The sequence below is a fragment of the Jaculus jaculus genome, chromosome 11 (genome assembly GCF_020740685.1).
Source record: "Jaculus jaculus isolate mJacJac1 chromosome 11, mJacJac1.mat.Y.cur, whole genome shotgun sequence".
In the NCBI taxonomy this organism is placed as follows: domain Eukaryota; kingdom Metazoa; phylum Chordata; class Mammalia; order Rodentia; family Dipodidae; genus Jaculus; species Jaculus jaculus.
Window position 1 is genome coordinate 18285300 of NC_059112.1, and position 20105 is coordinate 18305404.

General features: G+C 45.5%; 1 protein-coding gene across 1 annotated transcript in view; it reads right to left on the minus strand.

Annotated features, from left to right (window-relative positions):
• Atp10d (ATPase phospholipid transporting 10D (putative)) overlaps window positions 1–20105 on the minus strand; it is a 103646-nt gene that overhangs the window by 18285 nt on the left and 65256 nt on the right. The window contains exons 12-19 of the mRNA XM_004658844.2: window positions 17350–17950; window positions 16468–16574; window positions 14529–14655; window positions 12246–12430; window positions 8342–8651; window positions 7447–7523; window positions 5767–5892; window positions 1775–1975 (exon numbers count right to left, since the gene is read on the minus strand). Coding sequence (XP_004658901.2) covers window positions 1775–1975; window positions 5767–5892; window positions 7447–7523; window positions 8342–8651; window positions 12246–12430; window positions 14529–14655; window positions 16468–16574; window positions 17350–17950 — 1734 coding nt within the window. The remainder of the gene's footprint in view (window positions 1–1774; window positions 1976–5766; window positions 5893–7446; window positions 7524–8341; window positions 8652–12245; window positions 12431–14528; window positions 14656–16467; window positions 16575–17349; window positions 17951–20105) is intronic.

Below are 20105 nucleotides of genomic sequence, written 5' to 3' on the forward strand. Positions count from 1 at the left end.
ACCAGAGTCCTTTTTACCCACTCCACAGCAGCCCTGGATCCCCTACCTAGTTTCACAGGCTATCCACACCCCATAGCCTCTATTTACACACATAGAGACATTAACACTTAGGATCCACATATGAAAGAGAACATGAACATTTTTGTCTTTCTGGGCCTGGGTTGCCACGCTTCATATAATTTTTTTCCGATTCCATCAATTTTCTTTGAAATTTCACTTCTTCATAGCCAAAGAAAGTTCCACTGTATAGATATGTCACATTTGCTTGACTTAGTCATCAACTGATGGACATCTAAGCTGGTTCCATTTCCTAGCTATTGTAAATAAAGCAGCAACGAACAGAGACTAGACGTTTCTGTGGTAAAGATAAAGAGTCCTTTGGCCATGCGGCTCTGAATGCACCCAATCTTCTAGGATGTTAGATCAGGTTTAGGCCTGGTTCGTGCTTGGATGGGAGACATTTATCTTTTTCATTCTGTTACCCTGAGCTGTTTCCTTTTCTTTCCTTCTCTCTTTTATCCTTTCTTCTCTCTCTTCACCTCCCTCCCTCCCTCCTTCCCTCCCTTTTCTCCCTTCTTTCCTTTTTTTGCACTTACAAGTATTAGTTGACCTCTGACTAACAAGTCTTTTCAACACCGGAACATCAGCTCTGTCCATTTACAGATGCCTCAGGCTCCCGACCTACTGAGTGCAGCCCTGAGACTCTGAAAATGTTTTTAAAATAGCGCTTGACACCTCTGTCCGTCAAACACCACCACGTGCACCTGACGACTAAAGGGCACATCGGATCTCTTTCTGCTGCAGACAGCTTAGGCGCTGGGATTCAATAGCGTCATCCACTAGCCCAGTGCCCAGGGCACATTACCAAAGGTTGCTCCTTGAGCCACTTCTCTCAACTACAAAATACAGATAACAAATAGCATCTTCCTTGAGGGACATTTTGAGGAATATATATACATATATACATATATATATGTACATATATATATCGCTTAGAACAGGGTCTGGCATTGTGTAACTGATGCTGAGTACTACATTCGTATTGATCATCATTAATTTGTGAAAGCTGAGTTAACAATAAAGAGGTATTTAGACAGCTACCCCATGCAATGGACTATTTCCTGTCTACCACCCAGAACCGTCCAGCTAACAGACAAGGGGATGGCACAAGCAAGGATATGTGGAGAGACATGAGCAGAAAGTGAAAGGACCCAGACACCAATGAAGGTGAAATGGGTCTGCTTTGAGAGAGGGGTACACTGAGATCGCTTCTATTTCCCATGACATCAGAACCTGAAGAACTTACCTCAGCCTTTGGAGCCAGACTCAGGCAGTTTTTACATCCCATCCTACCCTTTATTAGCTCTATAAAGTCTGGAAAATGGCTTCATGCCGCTGAGGTTCAGATTTCTTATTTTCGAGCGGGGAACAATATTGGAATCTGCCATGGTGTTTTCATGAAGATAAACGAGGCAAGGAATGCCTACTGGGTAGCCTCAGAGGTGGCACAGTGGGGGTTCAATAAATGTCAGATACCATTAGCTAGATCGCAGACTCCGGGTTTCTTCACGTAAGTACCTGAGAGCTTTTGCAGCTGTCTCTGGGTTGATACTGTAGGCCAGTCACTTAATACCTGCCGTGTGAGTATAGATGTTTGGAAACAACCAGACCTTTCAAACAGTCCTGGGGTGCAGCAGGATCTGGGCTGGGCCGATGGGGACAGGCACTGGCTCTGGACGCACATCTGCCACCGCCCGGCTGCCTGCCCACCTACCTGTGACTGCTGGCCGCTCCGGTAGAGCTGCGGCAGCTGCAGGAGGGTCTCGGCGGACACGTCTTTCTCCAACACGCCATAGATGACGGGCGGAGCAGACGTGAAGAGGAGGTTGAAAAAGATCAAAACCCAGTAGTCAGTCATAGAGGTTCCTGAAAACCCACAGAAGAACTGGTACCAGAAAAGGAGGTTCACATAAGCCTAGGAAGAGAAAGACATGCATTCAGGTCTTAGGAACAGCCATGCATAACTCTGGCTGCCCATCCTGCAAACTGCCCTTCTGAGCTCTGTGCCTGTCGGCCTCTCTATGGCTTTATCGTTTATAACACAGACCACAAGTTACCCTGGGATTTTTGTTTTGTTTTGTTTTGCAGAAATGTCTTATTAAATTACACACACACACACACACACACACACACACACATACACACACACCACAGTGCTGGTACAATTCTAAGTGCTGGACGAATAATTTATTTAATCTTCATAACAACTTGAGAGAATCATTTTGTTGCTTCCATCTTACAGATTGGGAACTAGAAGGACTAAATATACTTTGCACCCCCCAAAATACACATATTTAAATCTTTGTCCCTATGTGATGACATTAGAAGGTAGGTCCATCGTGACCTTATTAGGTCATCAATGAGGCAACCTTGGTGAATGGAATGATGCCCTTAAAAAAATGGATCCTGGGCTGGAGAGATGGCTTAGTGGCTAAGCTCTTGCTTGTGAAGCCTACGGACCCCGGTTCGAGGCTCGGTTCCCCAGGACCCACGTTAGCCAGATGCACAAGGGGGCGCACATGTCCGGAGTTCGTTTGCAGAGGCTGGAGGCCCTGGAGCGCCCATTCTCTCTCTCTCTCTATTTGCCTCTTTCTCTCTCTGTCGCTTTCAAATAAATAAAAACAAACAAACAAATTTTTTTTAAAAATGGATCCCCAGAAACTCTTTAAAGACCTTCACATAAAACACAACTGTGAGAAATAAATTTTGACTGTGTGGAGACCCCATGTGTGGCACTCTGCTGCAGCGGGCAGAACACACTAAGACACCGAGGCACACAGAGGCAAGGGAGTTTGCACAAAGCCACCCAGCTTGTACGTGGCAGAGCTATGTGGTCATTTTCAGTCTCGGTGGCAAGAGCAATACCAGTAACGGAGCAGGCGCATGACATGTGTTCATCCTTTTGCCTTCTGTGTCCTCGGTGATCTCACAGTGATGTGGGATGGGGCAGCAGAGTGGCCTAGCAGCCAGTGTGCTTGGGATGGGGAGGTCTACAGGCTAGGGGATGAAAGCGGGCCACTCCAGGCAAGCATGAGCAATGGTCCTCCTAGAGGCCGGGCACATATATCTTACCTGGTTGCTTCCAACCTGTGTCTGAAAGTTAGCCCATGACAGAGGAAGCTCCTTGCTCTCAAGCCAGACTGACCAAAGCAGCAGAGCTTGGACTGAAGTCCTGAAGGTTTGTTTCAAGGCCAAAGATTATTGACTGACTTGATGGTGTTTTCCTAACCTCTGTGAATTTTGGTTTCCTCCTATGTCTAATGAGAATTTAATCACCTCGGGAGTTAGCATCAAGATCAAGGTAGAAAGTGAAGGTGGTTTGTGAAGTGTCGTACCAATATTAGGATCTGGCATCAGAGATTTGCCACAACATCCCGAGACATGGACCATAATGTTCAGAATAGACATCTTAGTCTACTGTCCAGGGACAGGCATTAGACTCAGTTCTTGAGCCTGTATCCATTTTACATACATGTGGTTGGGGTGTGAAATCACAGTCTTCATTTGTAGATCAAAAGTTGTCCTACAGCCTAGGACCACAGTGTCATAAAGGTAAGCTACTTTAACGTCTTCTGGTCCTGGCTCATTTCCCTGTAGCTTATAAAATGATTACTGTTTAGCTAGGTAAATAGCAGGTTGAAGTTAAATCTGGAGCAGGAATGACTCTGGCTTAGAGAGCAGAAAGACAGCGTACTTAGTCCTGGGATGCCCTGTCTCTCTCTAAGCGGCCCTCCATTTCCAAGAGCATCTAGATTCTTTTCTTAATGTTTGTGTTTCTCAAACACTGTGTTTAATCTGAGGTTAAAGTTGAGAGGGCTTGGGGTGACTTTTTATCACAATGAGGATGAAGGTATGAAAACTAGGAAAGAACATACAGACCACGAATTCCTAGAATTTTAAGTGACAAGCCACAGCATTCCTCAGCGTCATATGCTCAATACAGGCTACATACATTTCATATGTTTTTGTAAGGTATCAGTTTTCTTTTTTCAATATTTTTATCATATTTATTTGAGAGATAGCTAGATAGATGATACATACATACATACAGATAGAAAGAAGGATAGATGTATAGATGTGTAGATGACAGATAGATAGATAGATAGATAGATAGATAGATAGATAGATAGATAGATGGTAGATACATACATACAGACAGACAGATAAACAGACAAACTGACTGATTGACTGACTGTGGGCATGCCAGGACCTCTTGCCCTGAAAACGAACTCCAGATGGAAACATGCACACTTTCTGGCTATACATGGGTACTGGGGAATCAAAGCCAGGCTGCAGACTTTGTAACCAAATGCCTGTCACTACTGAGCCATCTTCCCAGCCTCTTCAAGTTTTCTTAAACTTAGATCAAATATGAAATTTAATATCATAAAATACTGAGAGCTTCCAGAAAGTTCATCTTACTTTAAGAATAAGACTCCGCCCCACCATAGATAGAAATTCCATATTAGGGATATCTATCAGGGATAGATATCTAAAGATAACCTATCACATGTACAAAAGATGAGATTCCAAGGGTGAAACAAAGTATGTCTACTACTATGGAGCTATATATATAAAGACCAAGAATAAATCTGGCTAAAAATCATGATACAGTTACATGATCATTCCACCCAGAAGAGATTTAAATAAATCGTCAACCTCCAATAAGTATGAGTTCATAAGAAAATTGAGCCGGGCGTCGTGGCGCACGCCTTTGATCCCAGCACTCAGGAGGCAGAGGTAGGAGGATTCCCATCAGTTTGAGGCCCCCCTGAGACTACATAGTGAATTGCAGGTCAGCCTAGGCTAGAGCGAGACCCTACCTCAAAAAAACAAAAAAACAAAAAGAAAACTGATGCTAAGTTTCCTGAGAGGCTGAGTCAGGAGGATTGCTGAGAGTCTGAAGCAGCCTTGGCTATACACTACATACCAGGCTAGTGAAGGTTACAAAGAAAGATGCTGTCTTTAAAGAAAAATATCTAGAAAGATATAAAAAGGAAGAAAAGGAGGAAGAAAAAGAGAAAGAAAACTGAAATTTAAACAAAACGATGAAGATTAGATACCAGTGTTTCTAATAAAATTCTGCCCTTTTAAGAGTTATATAACTGAAGTTGAGTCATAAATTAGCACAAAATACCTACTAAGCATAGAGGGTTTTTTTTTTTCTTCCATAAATAGATTTTTATGGGCTAGACAGGCAATCCTTGAAGTTGTATGAACTATCCAGCTCCAGCTACAGGCTGACATCACATTGGGTTTTTGTCTCTTGGTCCTCAATTTACTACAGGAACCAATTTGGGGACAGCAGATATATTTTTGCTATCTGTGGAAACAGGGAGCAGACCATTTCTTTTTCTACTGACAGTATTAAACATCTCATAATTCTGCTTGTCACAATCTTTTTATAGAAGGTCAACTATTGGATTTTTAAATGAACCAGACATGACTTAATTGAATTTAAATGCACAGGGAGTAGAAAATTCTAGCAGATGGACAGGCTGAGCAATTTGCTGTCAACAGTTCAAACACATACAGTCCCAGATTTTTTTTTTTTTTTTCTGGAAAAACAGCAGGACAGCTCCCAGCTGTTCCCCAAACACTAACAAATGCAGTGAGTTTCTCACAGGACGTTTCTCCTTGACCCAGAGGCCAGCGGGAGTGGGAGCTGGGAAGGAGGACAGGGCAAACGCTCCACAGCTTACACACCACATTCTTGTAGAAGAAATAGAGAATCATGTTGGAGAGCCGCGTGTAACACCAGTGTCCGTGGACGAGAAGGAGCTTGCTCAGGTGTCTGAACTGAGAAATGGCGAAGTCACTGGCCATCACAGCCTGCAGAGGCAAAGGAGAGAGATGGCCCTGAGCCACAGAACATGCTAGAATACACAGCCTAGCAGGCATAGCATTGCCATCACTACATTCAAATCCATCAACTTCCCTTCCAAGTAGATCGTAAAAGAGAAAACACACACACACATAAACACCACCCCCCAAAAAATAGGGTCCCAGGAAACAAGATGCTCTTCAGTTATTAATCAGGATGTCGCTTCAGCAAATGCACTCTCCCTAAAGAGTGGGTCCCCCAGCAAGAGCTCCGCACGACTGCATACTTTTGCTTCTCCACTGAGAGGAGTCTTTGGGGACGGGGCCACATGACTCCAATTGCTGTGTCGGGCACAGAAGTGTCCAAATCTACCATTTTGCTTTGAGATGACATTACACGCAACACTAGCCAAACCCTCGGCCTCAAAGCCCACCTCTCTTTGCCAGCATTGGCTCCATATAAAAAGTGGTAGTTTAGATTTTAAGTCTTTATCTGAATTTTGTGCTTAAAATAATATCCAACTTCCATGCATGCATGCGTGTATACATGCACACACACAGCCACATCTTCTTTTTTTTCATTTCCTTCTATCCCTCCCCTTCCCTTCCTCCCCAGCCTTACATACTGTTATGTCCTTTATTTAAATCCTAGAAGGGCTGGAGAGATGGTTTAGTGGTTAAGGCACTTGCCTGTGAAGCCAAAGGACCCAGTTTTGATTCCTTAGGACCCACATTAGCCAGATGCACAAGGGGGCGCACATGTCTGGAGTTTGTTTGCAGGGGCTGGAGGCCCTGGCACGCCCATTCCCTCTCTGTCTGTCTTCTCTCTCTCCATCTCTCTCTCTCTCTGTGCTTGCAAAAAAAAAAAAAAAAAAAAAAAAAAAAATCCTAGTAGAGTTCTTCAGTGAGAATTTACCAAGCTATTATAATCCTACAAAATGAAGCCCTATGATCTAAACAAACTCTATTAAAAAAAAAAACACTTTTTAGCCAGGCGTGGTGGCGCATGCCTTTGATCCCAGCACTTGGGAAGCAGGGTATAGGAGGATCGCCATGAGTTCAAGGCCACCCTAAGACTACATAGTGAATTCCAGATCAGCCTGGGCTAGAGTGAAACCCCAGCTCAAAAAAAAAAAAAAATTCTTTTTAATTTACTTATTTGCAAGGACAGAGAGGGAGGGAGAGAGAATGGGCACACCAGGGCCTCTTAGCCACTGAAAAATGAATTCCAGATGCATGCGCCACTTTGTGCATCTGGCTTTACATGGGCACTAGGGGATCAAACCCAGGCTGTCAGGTTTTGCAAGCAAGCAGTTTTAACTACTGAGCCATCTCCTCAGCCCCAATCATCTCTATTTTTAAACAGAACAAGTGAACCACATGGATAAAATTATGCATGAACATTCTATAATATCCACCAGCAGACAACCAATACTTGAGTAGAAGAAAGGCCTGCCTCTCACTCCTCCTAACCACAGAGTCTCACAGAGCCTGATTTTGAAGGAAAAGGAAACCCAGACAGGTAGATCAAGGCTACGGTGTGTGGTCTTAGCATCTCCTCACCTGCATGCCTTCCTGACCGGAGACCCCTATCCCAACATCAGCCACCTGTATCATGCTTACATCATTGGCGCCATCACCTTCAGGAGGTAGGAAAAAAAAAAAAAAAAGAATGAGAAAGAAATGAGGACTAAGCATGGAAATCTGCAAATTGATACAGATGGACCACTCACGTGGAATCCTTCAAGGTTCACCTCCTTTCTCAGAGTTACCTGGAAGTTTGCTAAGCTCCAACCTAGGGCAGAACCCCCACCATCTCTGGTCTGAATGATGTCAACAGGCTCCCGGTGGCTTCCTGACTTAGATCTCGGTGGACCACCGTGTATTCTCACATGTGCTGCCTGGGACAGAAATAGTCTACTAACTCCCAATCTCTTCAGAGGAAAGCCAAACATTTCCAACGGCCTTTCCGCTCTAGCCCAGAGTGGCCTGGAATTCACTATGTAGTCTCAGGCTGGCCTCAAACTCATGGCGATCCTCCTACCTCTGCTGGGATTAGAGGCATGTGCCACCATACCCGGCTGACTCTACTTTTTAAAACAAGTTTATTCTATTTAATTGAAACACATCAGGAGACAGAGTAGGGAGGGAGACAGAGAGAGAGAGAAGGAGGGAAAGAGAGAATGGGCATGCCAGGGCCTCCTGCTGCAGTGAATAAATTCCAGATACATGTGTCACTTTGTGCATCTGGCTTTACAGGGGTACTGGGGCATCTAAATTGGGCAATGAAGGGACAGGGGAAAGGAGAAAAGAGGTTCAGAGAAAAGGGGGCAGGTGACAGAAAGTGGGGAAGAAAAAGGACAGGCAGAAGTGCACACAGACGTACGGCCCCTGGTGTGCATTCGAGGGAGAAGTTCAGGCAGGGCTCAGCCCCCCACCCTCCAGCCTCCACGCTCACCAATGGCCAGGGTCATCACGTGGAGATGGTTCCGAACTAATTTCACCACCTCGCTTTTCTGCAGGGGCGTGGCTCTGCAGCACACCACTGCTTGGCACCGGGCACTCAGCTCCAGGAACTGTCTTTGCAGATCCTCCCGCAGGACAAACTCCAGGGTCTTTCCAGTGATGACCAGTCCAGCACGTGGTCCCAAGTCCTGGGTGTCTGGGGGCTGAGGACGACCCTTTCTGCATGACGTCTGCTCTGGAGGGGTCAGGGTTTTCTCCTGAAGGTCTTTTAGAATGGTGCTTATCAGTACCTCGCAGGCTTCCTGGAACAAAGAGGCCAAGACAGTGATCCTGAGGGTCCAATGGAGAGTAGCCTACATATTTGATTCCCATACTTTAACGATGTCTAAGTGAAGTCTGTCTTAGTGGTAAACAGTCAACACATCTAGAAAGTTCTGTGTATGTGGGGATGAGTTATAAGGATGTGGGTAGGGGCTGTAGAGATGGCTCAGTGGTTAAAGCATTTGCCTGTGAAGCCTAATGACCCAGGTTCGATTCCCCGGTACCCTCATAAGCCAGATGCACAAAGTGGCGCATGCTTCTGGAGCTCGTTTGCAGTGGCTAGAGGCCCTGGTGCACCCACTCCCCCCCACCCCATGCCTCTTTCTCTCCTTCTTTCTCTCTCTCTCATAACTAGGGTATGTAGACATGATACAACAGTGACTTAACGACCATGTCAACTCAACTGGAAATAGATTTGCTAGAGTTTGAATGTGGCTTATTGTCACCCAAATTCACATTTAGATTGAATTCCCTGATGTAATGTTTATCAAATGGTACCAGATCTTTTTTTTTTTAATTTTTTTGAGGTAGGGTCTCACTCTAGCCCAGGCTGACCTGGAATTTACTATGTAGTCTCAGGGTGGCCTTGAACTCATGGTGATCCTCCTACCTCTGCCTCCGGAGATCTGGGATTAAAGGTGTGTGCCACCACACCTGGCTTGAAAAGGTACCAGAATATTTATGTAGGCCCCGAGGAGATGTGTTCAGTGGTCATGAATTCTGCTGAGAAGGAACTGATGCTGATATTCCAGAGTGGGTTAGATCTCTTAGAATAGATTCATTCCTCTGTGAGCAGATAGTTTTAAAGGAGTCAGCCTATCTTCTCCTTACTCTCTTGCATTCCTTCTGGTCACACAAGCTTTCCTACACCTCCCCTCAGCAAGAAGACTCAGGAACCACCAGGAGGGATGCTCCAATTGTTAGCAGAGCCTTTCTCTAATAGAATTTTAATTTTTCATCCTTTTTTTTTTTTTTTCGAGGTAGGGTTTCACTCTAGTCCAGGCTGATCTGGAATTCACTATGTAGTCTGAGGGTGGCCTCGAACTCACGGTGATCCTCCTACCTCTGCCTCCCGAGTGCTAGGATTAAAGGCATGCGCCACCACGCCCGGCTTAATTTTTCATCTTTTTATAAAAGGTTTCCAGGGCTAGACAGATGGCTTACCGGTTAAGGCACTTGCCTGCAAAGCCACAGGACCCCAGTTTGAATCCCCACGTAAGCCAGATGCGCAAGGTGGTGCATGTGTCTGGAGTTCGTCTGCAGTGGCTGGAGGCACTGGCACACCCATTCTCTTTCTCTCTCTTGCTCTCTCAAATAAGTACGTTTTTTAAAAAATTTAAAAAAGGTTTCCATAATGCTTGAAAGTTTAGGGCTGGAGAGGTGACACAGCACCTATAACTACACTTCTTGCACAAGGGCTTTAGGGCGAGTGTGAAACCACCGGAGTTTGAATCTTCAGACCCCACATAAGTCGGGGGGCATGGCCACGTGCACCTGTAACCCCAGTCATACAGGCAACAGAAACTCGAGAATCAATGGTCCGGAATCAGTGAAGAGACGCGGGCTCAAAATGAGAGTGGGTGGAACAGCTCTAGAGCCAAATACCCGTTGTTCTGTTTTGGCCATGATAGGCAAGGGAGCTCCCTCCCCAACCCACCACAGGTGAGCCTATGGCATGCCCCACCAGCCCCTCCACACACACACTCACGTGTGCCCCCAAAAAGTTTAATGATGACCGTGTATTAAAATCTTATGGTAAGCTGGGCGTGGTGGCGTATGCCTTTAATCTCAGCACCCGGGAGGCAGAGGTAGTAGGATTGCCATGAGTTCAAGGCCACCCTGAGACTCCGTAGTGAGACCCTACCTCGGAAAACCAAAAAAGAAAAAATAATCTTATAGTAAGGGCTGGAGAGATGGCTTAGTAGTTTTAGGCACTTGCCTGCAAAGCCAAAGAACCCAGATTCGATTCCCCAGGACTCATGTAAACCAGATGCACAAGATGATGTGTATATTTGGAGTTCATTTTCAGTGGCTGGAGGCCCTGGTGCACCCATTCTCTCTCTCTCTTTTTCTCTCCCTCTCCTCTTTTCTTGCTATCCTGTATCTCTCACACAAATAAATAAAAATTAAAAATTAAAAAAGAAAAAAATCTTATGGTAAAATTAAACATTTTCATGTTTCAAAAAATAATTCCATGTAAGCCGGGCACGGTGGCTCACGCCTTTCATCCTGGACTTGGGAGACAGAGGTAGAAGGATCATCATGAGTTCGAGGCCAGCCTGAGACTACATAGTGGGTTCCAGGTCAGCCTGAGCTACAGCGAGACCCTATCTTTGAAAACAAAAAAATTTCCATGTCAAATTCAGGCAGCAATAATTAATGACTTCTTTTTTTCTATTGGACTTAAACTCTTCACATTGTTTCATTCAATGCCCACAATCACTTTTTAGCATAAGCATTACTTGCCATTACCAGCAAAAAGGAAGAGACTCAAAGGGTAACTTCCAAAGGTCATGTTCTTGGGCAGCAGCTGGCTAAGCAGTTGACCAGCTACTCAGACCACACCCTTTGTTTTTGTTTGTTTATTTGGTAACTAAAATGACAAACGTTTTCTTGGACTCCACCTGCTGCTGGCAAAGGTGCTGCTGGCAGTTGTGACTAGGGGTCTAAGGCCACTGCCTGCTGGAAAAGAGATCCCACTCTTGTTTGAATAAAGACAATTTTCTTTCCTTAGAACCTATCATTCAGGTGAGTCCGATGGGAGGCCTGTCCCTGAAACCACAGCTGACCAAACGTAGCCTAAGACCCTGGGGCAGCCCCGAAGACTACAGTCACAGACATCAGGACACAGTGACAGAATGATGCTATTGGTTACTCCTCATCCCAGAGGGAGGGAGGTTTTCCAAACACAGTAAGAGATATGCACAGATCTTGGAGGAATATCACTCTACCAGCAATCTTCTGAGAAACTCAACTCCTTACCAAGCTTGTGCTGTGGGGGTGGGGGGCGGGTGTGGACATAGACGTTCAAACTCTTTCCACTTCCTTTCCCTTGAGCAGCAGCTCTTCCCTAACTGCCTTAACCTCTTCTACAGACGTGGGGTTTTCTTAGACGCATGAGCTAGGAATGACCACTAGAGGGCAGCACGATGCTAGCAGCCAAGTTTCAGAACTTGCAAACTGTACTTGATTTCAACAGAAATTATCACTTCCCTTCAACTTTAAAGGGGCGCGTCGGGTCGGGGGGGGGGGCGGCTTAGGGGGGTATAGATTCCTGCTTGAAGACCTTGTGTATTTTGACATTTAGGTCTGTCTTGTCAAATCCCTGGTAATCCACTGAAAGGCAGGGGCAACCTTAAAAATATGAAGGAAACTTTCTCCCAAAGCTCATCATTGACTTTTTTTTTTTTCCTGAATCGGTATGGGTTTCCATCATATCCTCCCAATATGAGCTAGGTCACTCACTCGGTGAAGCTAAAGACTACCAGCTTTTCTTTCTCCTTTCCGTCATCCAAGTCTAACCGCCCCAGGGCTTTGAGCAAACAAAAGGTCTGGCTTAGTCCCATTATGCATACTTTAGTCTGGGTATTCAGAATAAACAGCTTGTCTTCTGGCTCCAGAAGTTTGCATGCATAAGCTATGTTGACAGCTGTCTCCTGCTTGTCCCCTGTCAGCATCCAGATCTTGATACCAGCTTTGTGAAGGGCTTCTATAGACTCAGGGACACCCTCCTGAAGACGGTCTTCAATGCCAGTAGCACCTCAAAAAAAAAAAAAAAATTAAAAACCCAAAATGGATGACTTGTAAAACACCAAAGCCAGTTAACACTTACCAACTCTAAGTGAATCCTATCCACTAGCCAATTCAACCCTGAACTATAAAAACTGCTCAGTAGCTTCCATAGATCCAAAAGAGGTGCAGAGACATAATGTGACATACAAAGCAGCGCTTTGGAAGTAAAAAATTAGGGATCAATGAATTTATCACACTTACTTGTTGTTTTGGTTGGTATCTTATCTATAAGTGTGTGTGTTTGATTTATTTAGGTAACCTTGCCCTTATAAATTTTCCAATGCCAGGATACGCCCAAGGGCTCTTACAGAACGCTGTTGCCAGTGAGATGCAACGCATGTTTACAATAAGTCCACAATTTCCTTTTCTGAAACACTGCATCCAGATTCACTTTCCTACAGGTAATTGGTACATATACTCTATTTTGTAAATACCTGTTAATCAAGCATATTAATATTGCTACAGGAAAACTTGCAGATTTTCATGCTAATGACAAGGGTAATAAATGCTAAAAATAGTGCTACATCAAATCAGCCTTGATTTTGCTGCCAAATGAGTTTTGGCATCAAACCCACAGAGTGTTTTTGATTCTGGAATTGCAAATGAGGTAATGTGGACCTAAGCTGCTTCCACTATCGCAGAGGAATGGCTCTGGAGGAGGCACCATTATCCTATTTGATAGCTACTGAACGAGGTCACTGCTCTTCTCCTAAGCAGAGGAACATGGCCAGGAGCCAGCCTTGCTGCTGTGTGTTGGTGTTGATATTAGAACCTGGGTATCCATGTTTTAAGCCAGTGTTTCTCAATGCCTTTTTTGTTTTCTTTTTCTTTTTTTTAAAATTTTCTTTATTTATTCATGAGAAAGAGAGAGAGGCAGATACAGAGAGAGAGAGGGAGAGAGAGAGAATGGGTGCATAAGGGCCTTCAGCCACTGCAAACTCCAGACACATGAGCCATCTTGTGCATCTGGTTTACAGTAGAACCTGGGGAATTGAACCTGGGTCCTTTGGCTTTACAGGTGAGCACCTTAGCTGTTAAGCAATCTCTCCAGCAACACTTTTCAAATTTGACTGACCCCCCCCCTCCCCTCAGAATTACTCAGGAGCCCTTCAATCTCAATGTCAAGGTCACACACCAGACCCACTGTGTCAGAGGACCAGATGTTGGCATCAGTACTGGTTCTAGAGAATTCCATGATGTAGCTCAATGTGGTACAAGAGGTGTCAATTGCACAATTTTCATTGAAACAAGGAAGGTAGAGAAGAGAAATAAATTATTTAAATCGGTTATAGGTGTGGAATAATGACACTGGACCTTGGAGTTGGGAAGACCTGAGTTTCTTGCTTCTCAGAGTAACCATCACACTTCCTAACATGTGACCTTGAATAAGTCATGGAACTAGTTTGTGACCTGGTCGAAACATGATGGAGACTTGTCATAGGACTTGCAGAAAGCACCGCAGTTAATGCCTTATTTAATGTCTGCCATGTGTAGGTGGTTGGCTTGAACCAAGATGTTTATTTGGCTTTGAACTCTGATGGGTAGAGGGGTATAGCAAACAGCTGCAGGTAACTACAAGCTAATAAAACACTGAATATATTGGGGGCCATATATTCAAACTACCACAAGGGGTTTTTTAATGATCCTTTTAAGAATGGCCACCCTGCTCCTACTGCAAATGAAGTGAAATTCAGTACAGTGGAAAACAGACCAGAATGGACTAGAGTCTAGTAAGAGACAGGACTGGGCAGGTCAGGAAGAACCACATGCCAAGAATGCATTTAGAGGGCTGAAGAGATAGATGGCTTAGCAGTTAAAGGTGCTTGCCTGCAAAGCAAGGACCCAGGTTCAATTCCCCAGGAGCCAGGTAAGCCAGATGCATCTGGAGTTCGTTGGCAGTTGGTTAGAGGCCCTGGTGTGCCCGTTCTCTCTCCCTCTCTCTCTTGCCTCTCTGTGTCTCAAATAAGTAAATAGAAATAAAATGATTTGTTTTAAACAAAAGAATGCACTTAGAGACAACCACTATTGCTCAAAATTCCTTACCCAGGCGCACACAATCTACCTACCAAGTAACGTGAGTTTGTTCTCCAGCCTCGTGGCCGATTCAAGTAGCAATTCTTCCCTGTTGTCAATGCTGGTTTCGGCTAAGAAATGACTCCTCAGCCACTCCGCGTATTCAGCGTCGCTCATGACCTAGGAGAATAAGAAAGAGAGCTGGGAGGCAGGCCACCTGACCTCCCAGAAAGCTAGCTAGCTACCGGGACTGACGGGACTGACCTCCGGCAGAATTGCAAGCCATCAGTTTGGTCCAGGAAAGCCTCCCCCTGGGCAGTCTCAGCAGGTCCACACCCTCCTGCCACTTGGTCACAAAGCTTCCCCAACTTCGCCATCAAGTGAGGGTGACTGGATGATGAATGGACCCTATAGCTCAGGACCTCTGGGGAAATCTAGGCACTACCTGTGGTGAACGCGAGCTAAGCTACTGAATTCAAGCCAGGCATATCCAGTTGGGACAGGCCTCCACTTGGTACTGAAATTCAGGGTGAATCTAAGGGCATGGCTGGGAAAGTGTCCAGTGCAATGGAGTCTGTAGCCAACAGCACCATTGGTGTTTTTTGTTGTTGTTGTTGGTTTCAAGTAGGGTCTCACTCTAGCCCAGGCTGACCTGGAACTCACTCTATCGACCCAGGCTGGTCCTGAACTCAGAGCGATCCTCATACCTCTGCCTCCCAATACCTCTGCCTCCCAAGTGCTTGGATGGTTAGTTCATGTGGTTAATCTTTAGTAAAGATGAAGAGAAAGTAGCTTTAAAGGTGGGTTAAAAAAAAAAGTCTTATTCGCAACAAACATAAGATAGAACTGTGGAAGAAGAAATATTTTCCTGTCTCTCATTGCTTTAAAGGATAAAATACACATGCAAGGTCTTCCAAAGTGGGTAAGGTGAAGGGGGCGAGGCAAGTTCATTCATTAACTCATTTTTGCCCACAAAGGGATCTGATTTGGAAGAATCCGACATCTACTTTTACTTTTTATTTCTTGCCTGTGTGTATATGGTGTAAGTGAATTTCTGTGTGCTTATCCATGTGTGCAAGTGTGTAAGTGTGTGGTATGCCCGTGTGCACATGTATGTGTGTGCCCAGAGGTGAGCTCTCAACACACTGGGTGTCTTATTCAATCACTCATTTTACTTTTATAATTTTTTTTGAGAAAATGTATTTTTTGATATTATTTATTTATTTATGAGCAGACAGAGAAGAGACACCAACAGAGAGAATGGGCACACCAGGGCCTCTAGCTGCTGCACACGAACTCCAAACACATGCGTCACGTTGTGCATCGGGCTCTATGCGGGCCCTGGGGAATTGAACCCTGGGCTCTTTGGCTTTGCAGGCAAGTGTCGTAATTGCTTATTCATCTCTCTAGCCCCACCAGCCTTCATTTTGCCCTTTCAGGTCCTTGGTAGTTACTATTTATTTATTTTTCTTGCATGCTCATAAGTGGATCTTTAAGTAGGGGGAAGTTTGTTGGATTTTATCTGTGTTGATTTTTCTTCATTGAAAATAATGTTATGACATAGTACTTAAAAAGCTAAGTAATAGGAAAGAACTGGAATGCCAGGAAGCGATTTGAGTGAGTGGCCTACTACTATAGCCTCTCGGTGAAGACCCACATTCTTTCTCACAGGAGGCTGTGAGGTAAGGGGGGGTTCTGTTGTAGACACCAGGGAATTCTTGTTTCCCTGCTGTTTTTGTTTCTAGATGAACAGCAGTTCAAGTACAAGGGCACTTGCAGAAATACTGAAATATGTGAGAATTTGGAGAATGTAATATTCAGGAATTGGACAAAACACGTTGAGGACCAAATCCCACTCAGCCATCCACAGAAGGGAAAGACTATAAGAAGGGCCCTGGCTGGAGGACCTTCCCAGGTGCCTGGATTGGGAGCTGACGTAGACACTTAGAGCGGCAAAGAGTGAAAAGACGAGGCGCCCTGGGGCAATCTCACCTTCTTCGCGATGCATAAAGTGCGCAGTCCCTGCTTGGCATACTCGTCCAGGTGTTTCTGGGTTTTCTTCCTGATTGTTATCTGCTGTTTTTCCAGCTCTGTTCCGTCTGAAATCAGGAAGGAAACAGTAGCATTCCTACCACTCCGCCCGATTACAGTTGCATTTTTAAACAAAAATTTTATTTTATTTACTTATTTGAGAGAAAGAGAGAGAGAGGCAGGTAGAGAAAGAGAGGGAATGGGCATGCCAGGGCCTCTAGCCACTGCAAATGAACTCTAGACGCTGTGAGCCACCTTGTGCATCTGGCTTGTGTGGGTCCTGGGGAATTGAACCTGGGTCCTTAGGCTTTGCAGGCAAGCACCTTAACTGCCAAGCCATCTCTCCATCCCTGAGATGCAGATTTAATATATATATATATATATATATGGTTTAATACGTGGCATTCCAAATATCTGTCTGTGAAAGGAATATATCAGCATAAATCTTCCCCTTGGTTCTTGCTCCTTGGACAGAGGAAGTGACAAAACTTGTTAGGAACACTCTTCCTGTACCATCCATGGTAACAGAGACAACAGTGTGTCCCTGCCACCGCTCCTCTCTTAAACACTTGGTCAAAGGCTTGTGCCACTTGGCGCACACAGAGACATTAAGCTGCTCAGGAATCTCTAAAAGAGGGAGCCTGATACCCGTTGTCCTGAGCAATTAGGAAACTTGTCAAGACACAGCCGGGTCACTGAGCCCACCCCCCCCCCCAAAAAAAAAACAACAACTCATTTGCCTTCCCACCAAACCGTGGGCGGCTCACCCTCGCTTTTCAAGCGTGGCTTCTTGGCCACCGGCGCCCTCCTTGTTCGCCAGCCCGGCGGTCTGAGTGGACCCACCTGGGGAAGCGCCAGAGAGGATCTCCATGATGACCGAGTCGGCTCCCTTCGTGTACACCTCGACTTGCCGGGACAGGGGATGCCGGACCACCACGGACATCCTCTTCCGCACCGAGTCGAAGGGCAGGATGTGCAGGACTTGGAACGTTAATGGCCCCAGGGCAGCGAAGTCCACCACGAGCTGCCCGGGCGTCCGCGACCGCAGCGCGCACTGGTAAGCCCTGGCGGCGTGGACCAGGGCCGCTTCGTCGGGGCTCTCCGCTTCGTAACACAGGCCGGAGCGCGGCGCAGCCCCGCGGTCTTCCCGGACGAGGGGGCGCCCCGCGCCGCGGTCCTCTTCCTCCACGTCCACGCAGCAAGCTGCCTGGCCAGCCTGGGCGCTCTCGCTCATCCGAGAGGACTCTTCCTCCATAGCAGAAGACAGTTTCATTCGGCCAAAGAGGGGGAGTCTGCTCACGAAGGCACAGGGGACCCCAGAAGTCGGCTCCTTCCCACCGGCGAGGGATGGCGAGCTTGACCTCCGGACAGAGAGTCTCTGGAAGAGGCTTTTGATCTCTTCCAAGGACTTAGTGGGCATTCCGTTCAGTGAAGAGAGGCCGATCTAGGAAACACAATGTGAGAAGGGTCTCAGCGCCGCATCAGAAACAGTCTGAAGTCCAAGCCGGGCAAGAAAAGGCAGGAAAATTACCACTGTCTTAATTAATAAGGCAGTCAGCTTCTGACTTACAACTGCCACAGAAGACATGACTTTCTTTTTTTTTAAACCATCATCCATCAAGGAAAGGATGTACCAAGAGTGGTGACATCATAAATTTCTATAAGCATTTATGAATGAATGTGACAGCAACAAATACAACACAAAATGCCTTCCACAGGGGCTGTGTTTTTATGCACAACATTGAGGCAGTCAGTAGAAGGCCATGGGTGGAGGAAGGGCTCGCGAGAGCCCACACATCCCGGAATAGCTAGTCACAGCTAAGGGCTGCCGGGGGAGGACGAGTCAGGTTCACCTGTGGTGTGGCCATGGCTGCATTGCCCATTCTATGGTAAATAGCCTTCCACCCATGACCATAGGAGCAACTCTAATTTGACTCAATGGGTTAAAAAAAAAAAAGGCATGAGAAGTTTAGATGTTGATCAGTGGGGAATAAGAGGAGTGTTAATCAAGGGAGGGATAAGGGAGGGAAATTGTGGGAAGATGATCAAAATCCATTATATACAAGCATGAAAATATGAAAAATAGAAAAAAAAAACCCTGAAGTTAAAAACTACAAAATACCAGGCTGGAAAGATAGCTTAGTGGTTAAGGTTCCTGCCAGCAAAGCCAAAGGACCCAGGTTCGATTCCCCAACACCCATGTATGCCAGCTGCACACGGTGGCACACATGTGTGCAGTTTGTTTGCACTGGCTAGAGGCCCTGGTCCACCCAATGTTTTTTTGTCTCTCTCTCTCTTAAATGAATAAAAGTAAAAATATTTTTAAAAAAGAGTTATTAGTTTCATTACAAGAATCCGAGTTTCTGCTACAATATAATTGTTTCTCATCTGTACTTTCTTTTTAATTCAGACATTTTTTTAAACATCAGTAAACTTAGAATTTAATACCGATCCCACACGATCACTTAAGTGGACTATAATTGAATTTCTTAATTGGACTCATTCAGAAATATGTAGGGAATATAAAAAGTTTCTCTTAAAAGTTCCTAATTTTGGGCTGGAGAGATGGCTGAGCAGTTAAGCACTTGCCTGTGAAGCCTGAGAACCCCGGTTCGAGGCTTGATTCCCAAAGACCCACGTTAGCCAAATGCACAAGGGGGCGCACACGCCTGGAGTTCGTTTGCAGTGGCTGGAGGCCCTGGCACGCCCATTCTATCTTTCTCTCTCTATCTGCCTCTTTCTCTGTGTGTGTGTTGCTCTCAAATAAATAAACAAAAATAAAAACAAAAAACTCCTAATTTTATGATAGTTCGAGGGTCTCATCCTAGTCAATATTTGCAGTTATTAACAACTCAGAAATAAAAATATAACAGCTACCTGGTCATAGCTTGGACACAGCAGTTACCTTCTTGTTGCTGGGATAAAACACCAGGAAAGGGTTTAGTTTGACTTACAGATTATTATTAATTATTGGTTTTACAAGGGAGAGTCCCACTTCAGCCCAGGCTGACCTGGAATTCACTATGTAGTCTCAGGGTGAACTCAAACTCACAGCCATCCTCCTGCCTCTGCCTACCAAGTGCTGGGATTGAAGGGGTGCACCACCACACCTGGTGTTGGCTTACAGTTTTAAGGGGACAGTTCAACATGGAGGGGGAAAACATGGCAGAGAAGAAGCCAGGGTATCACGTCTTGTCACAGCAGCCAGAAGGAAGCGGCCTGAATAAGCTCAGCAGTACACTCGGTGGAGGAGGACTAATGCATCCCAAGGCTCTTCCCCAGTGACACACCTCCTCTAGCGAGTCTCCATCTCCACAAGGCTCCACTAGCTGGGGACTAAGAATGAGGCTTAATCCAAGCACTTGAGGCTATGGGGGACATTTTGAATTCAAACCACCACATGCGGTTTCCACTTCACAGGCGTTCTGACCATCTTCCACTGGCCAGCTCTGTCATTCCCTGGAGACACCATGAAGTGGTGACTACGCCTTCAGAGCTCGCCTTTCAGGTAGTAGAATATGGGGACAAAGGCAGCGATGCTTGGTAAACAGAAAACATCAAGAGATGCCAACTTTGGAAACAGATGTATAAGTTCTAAG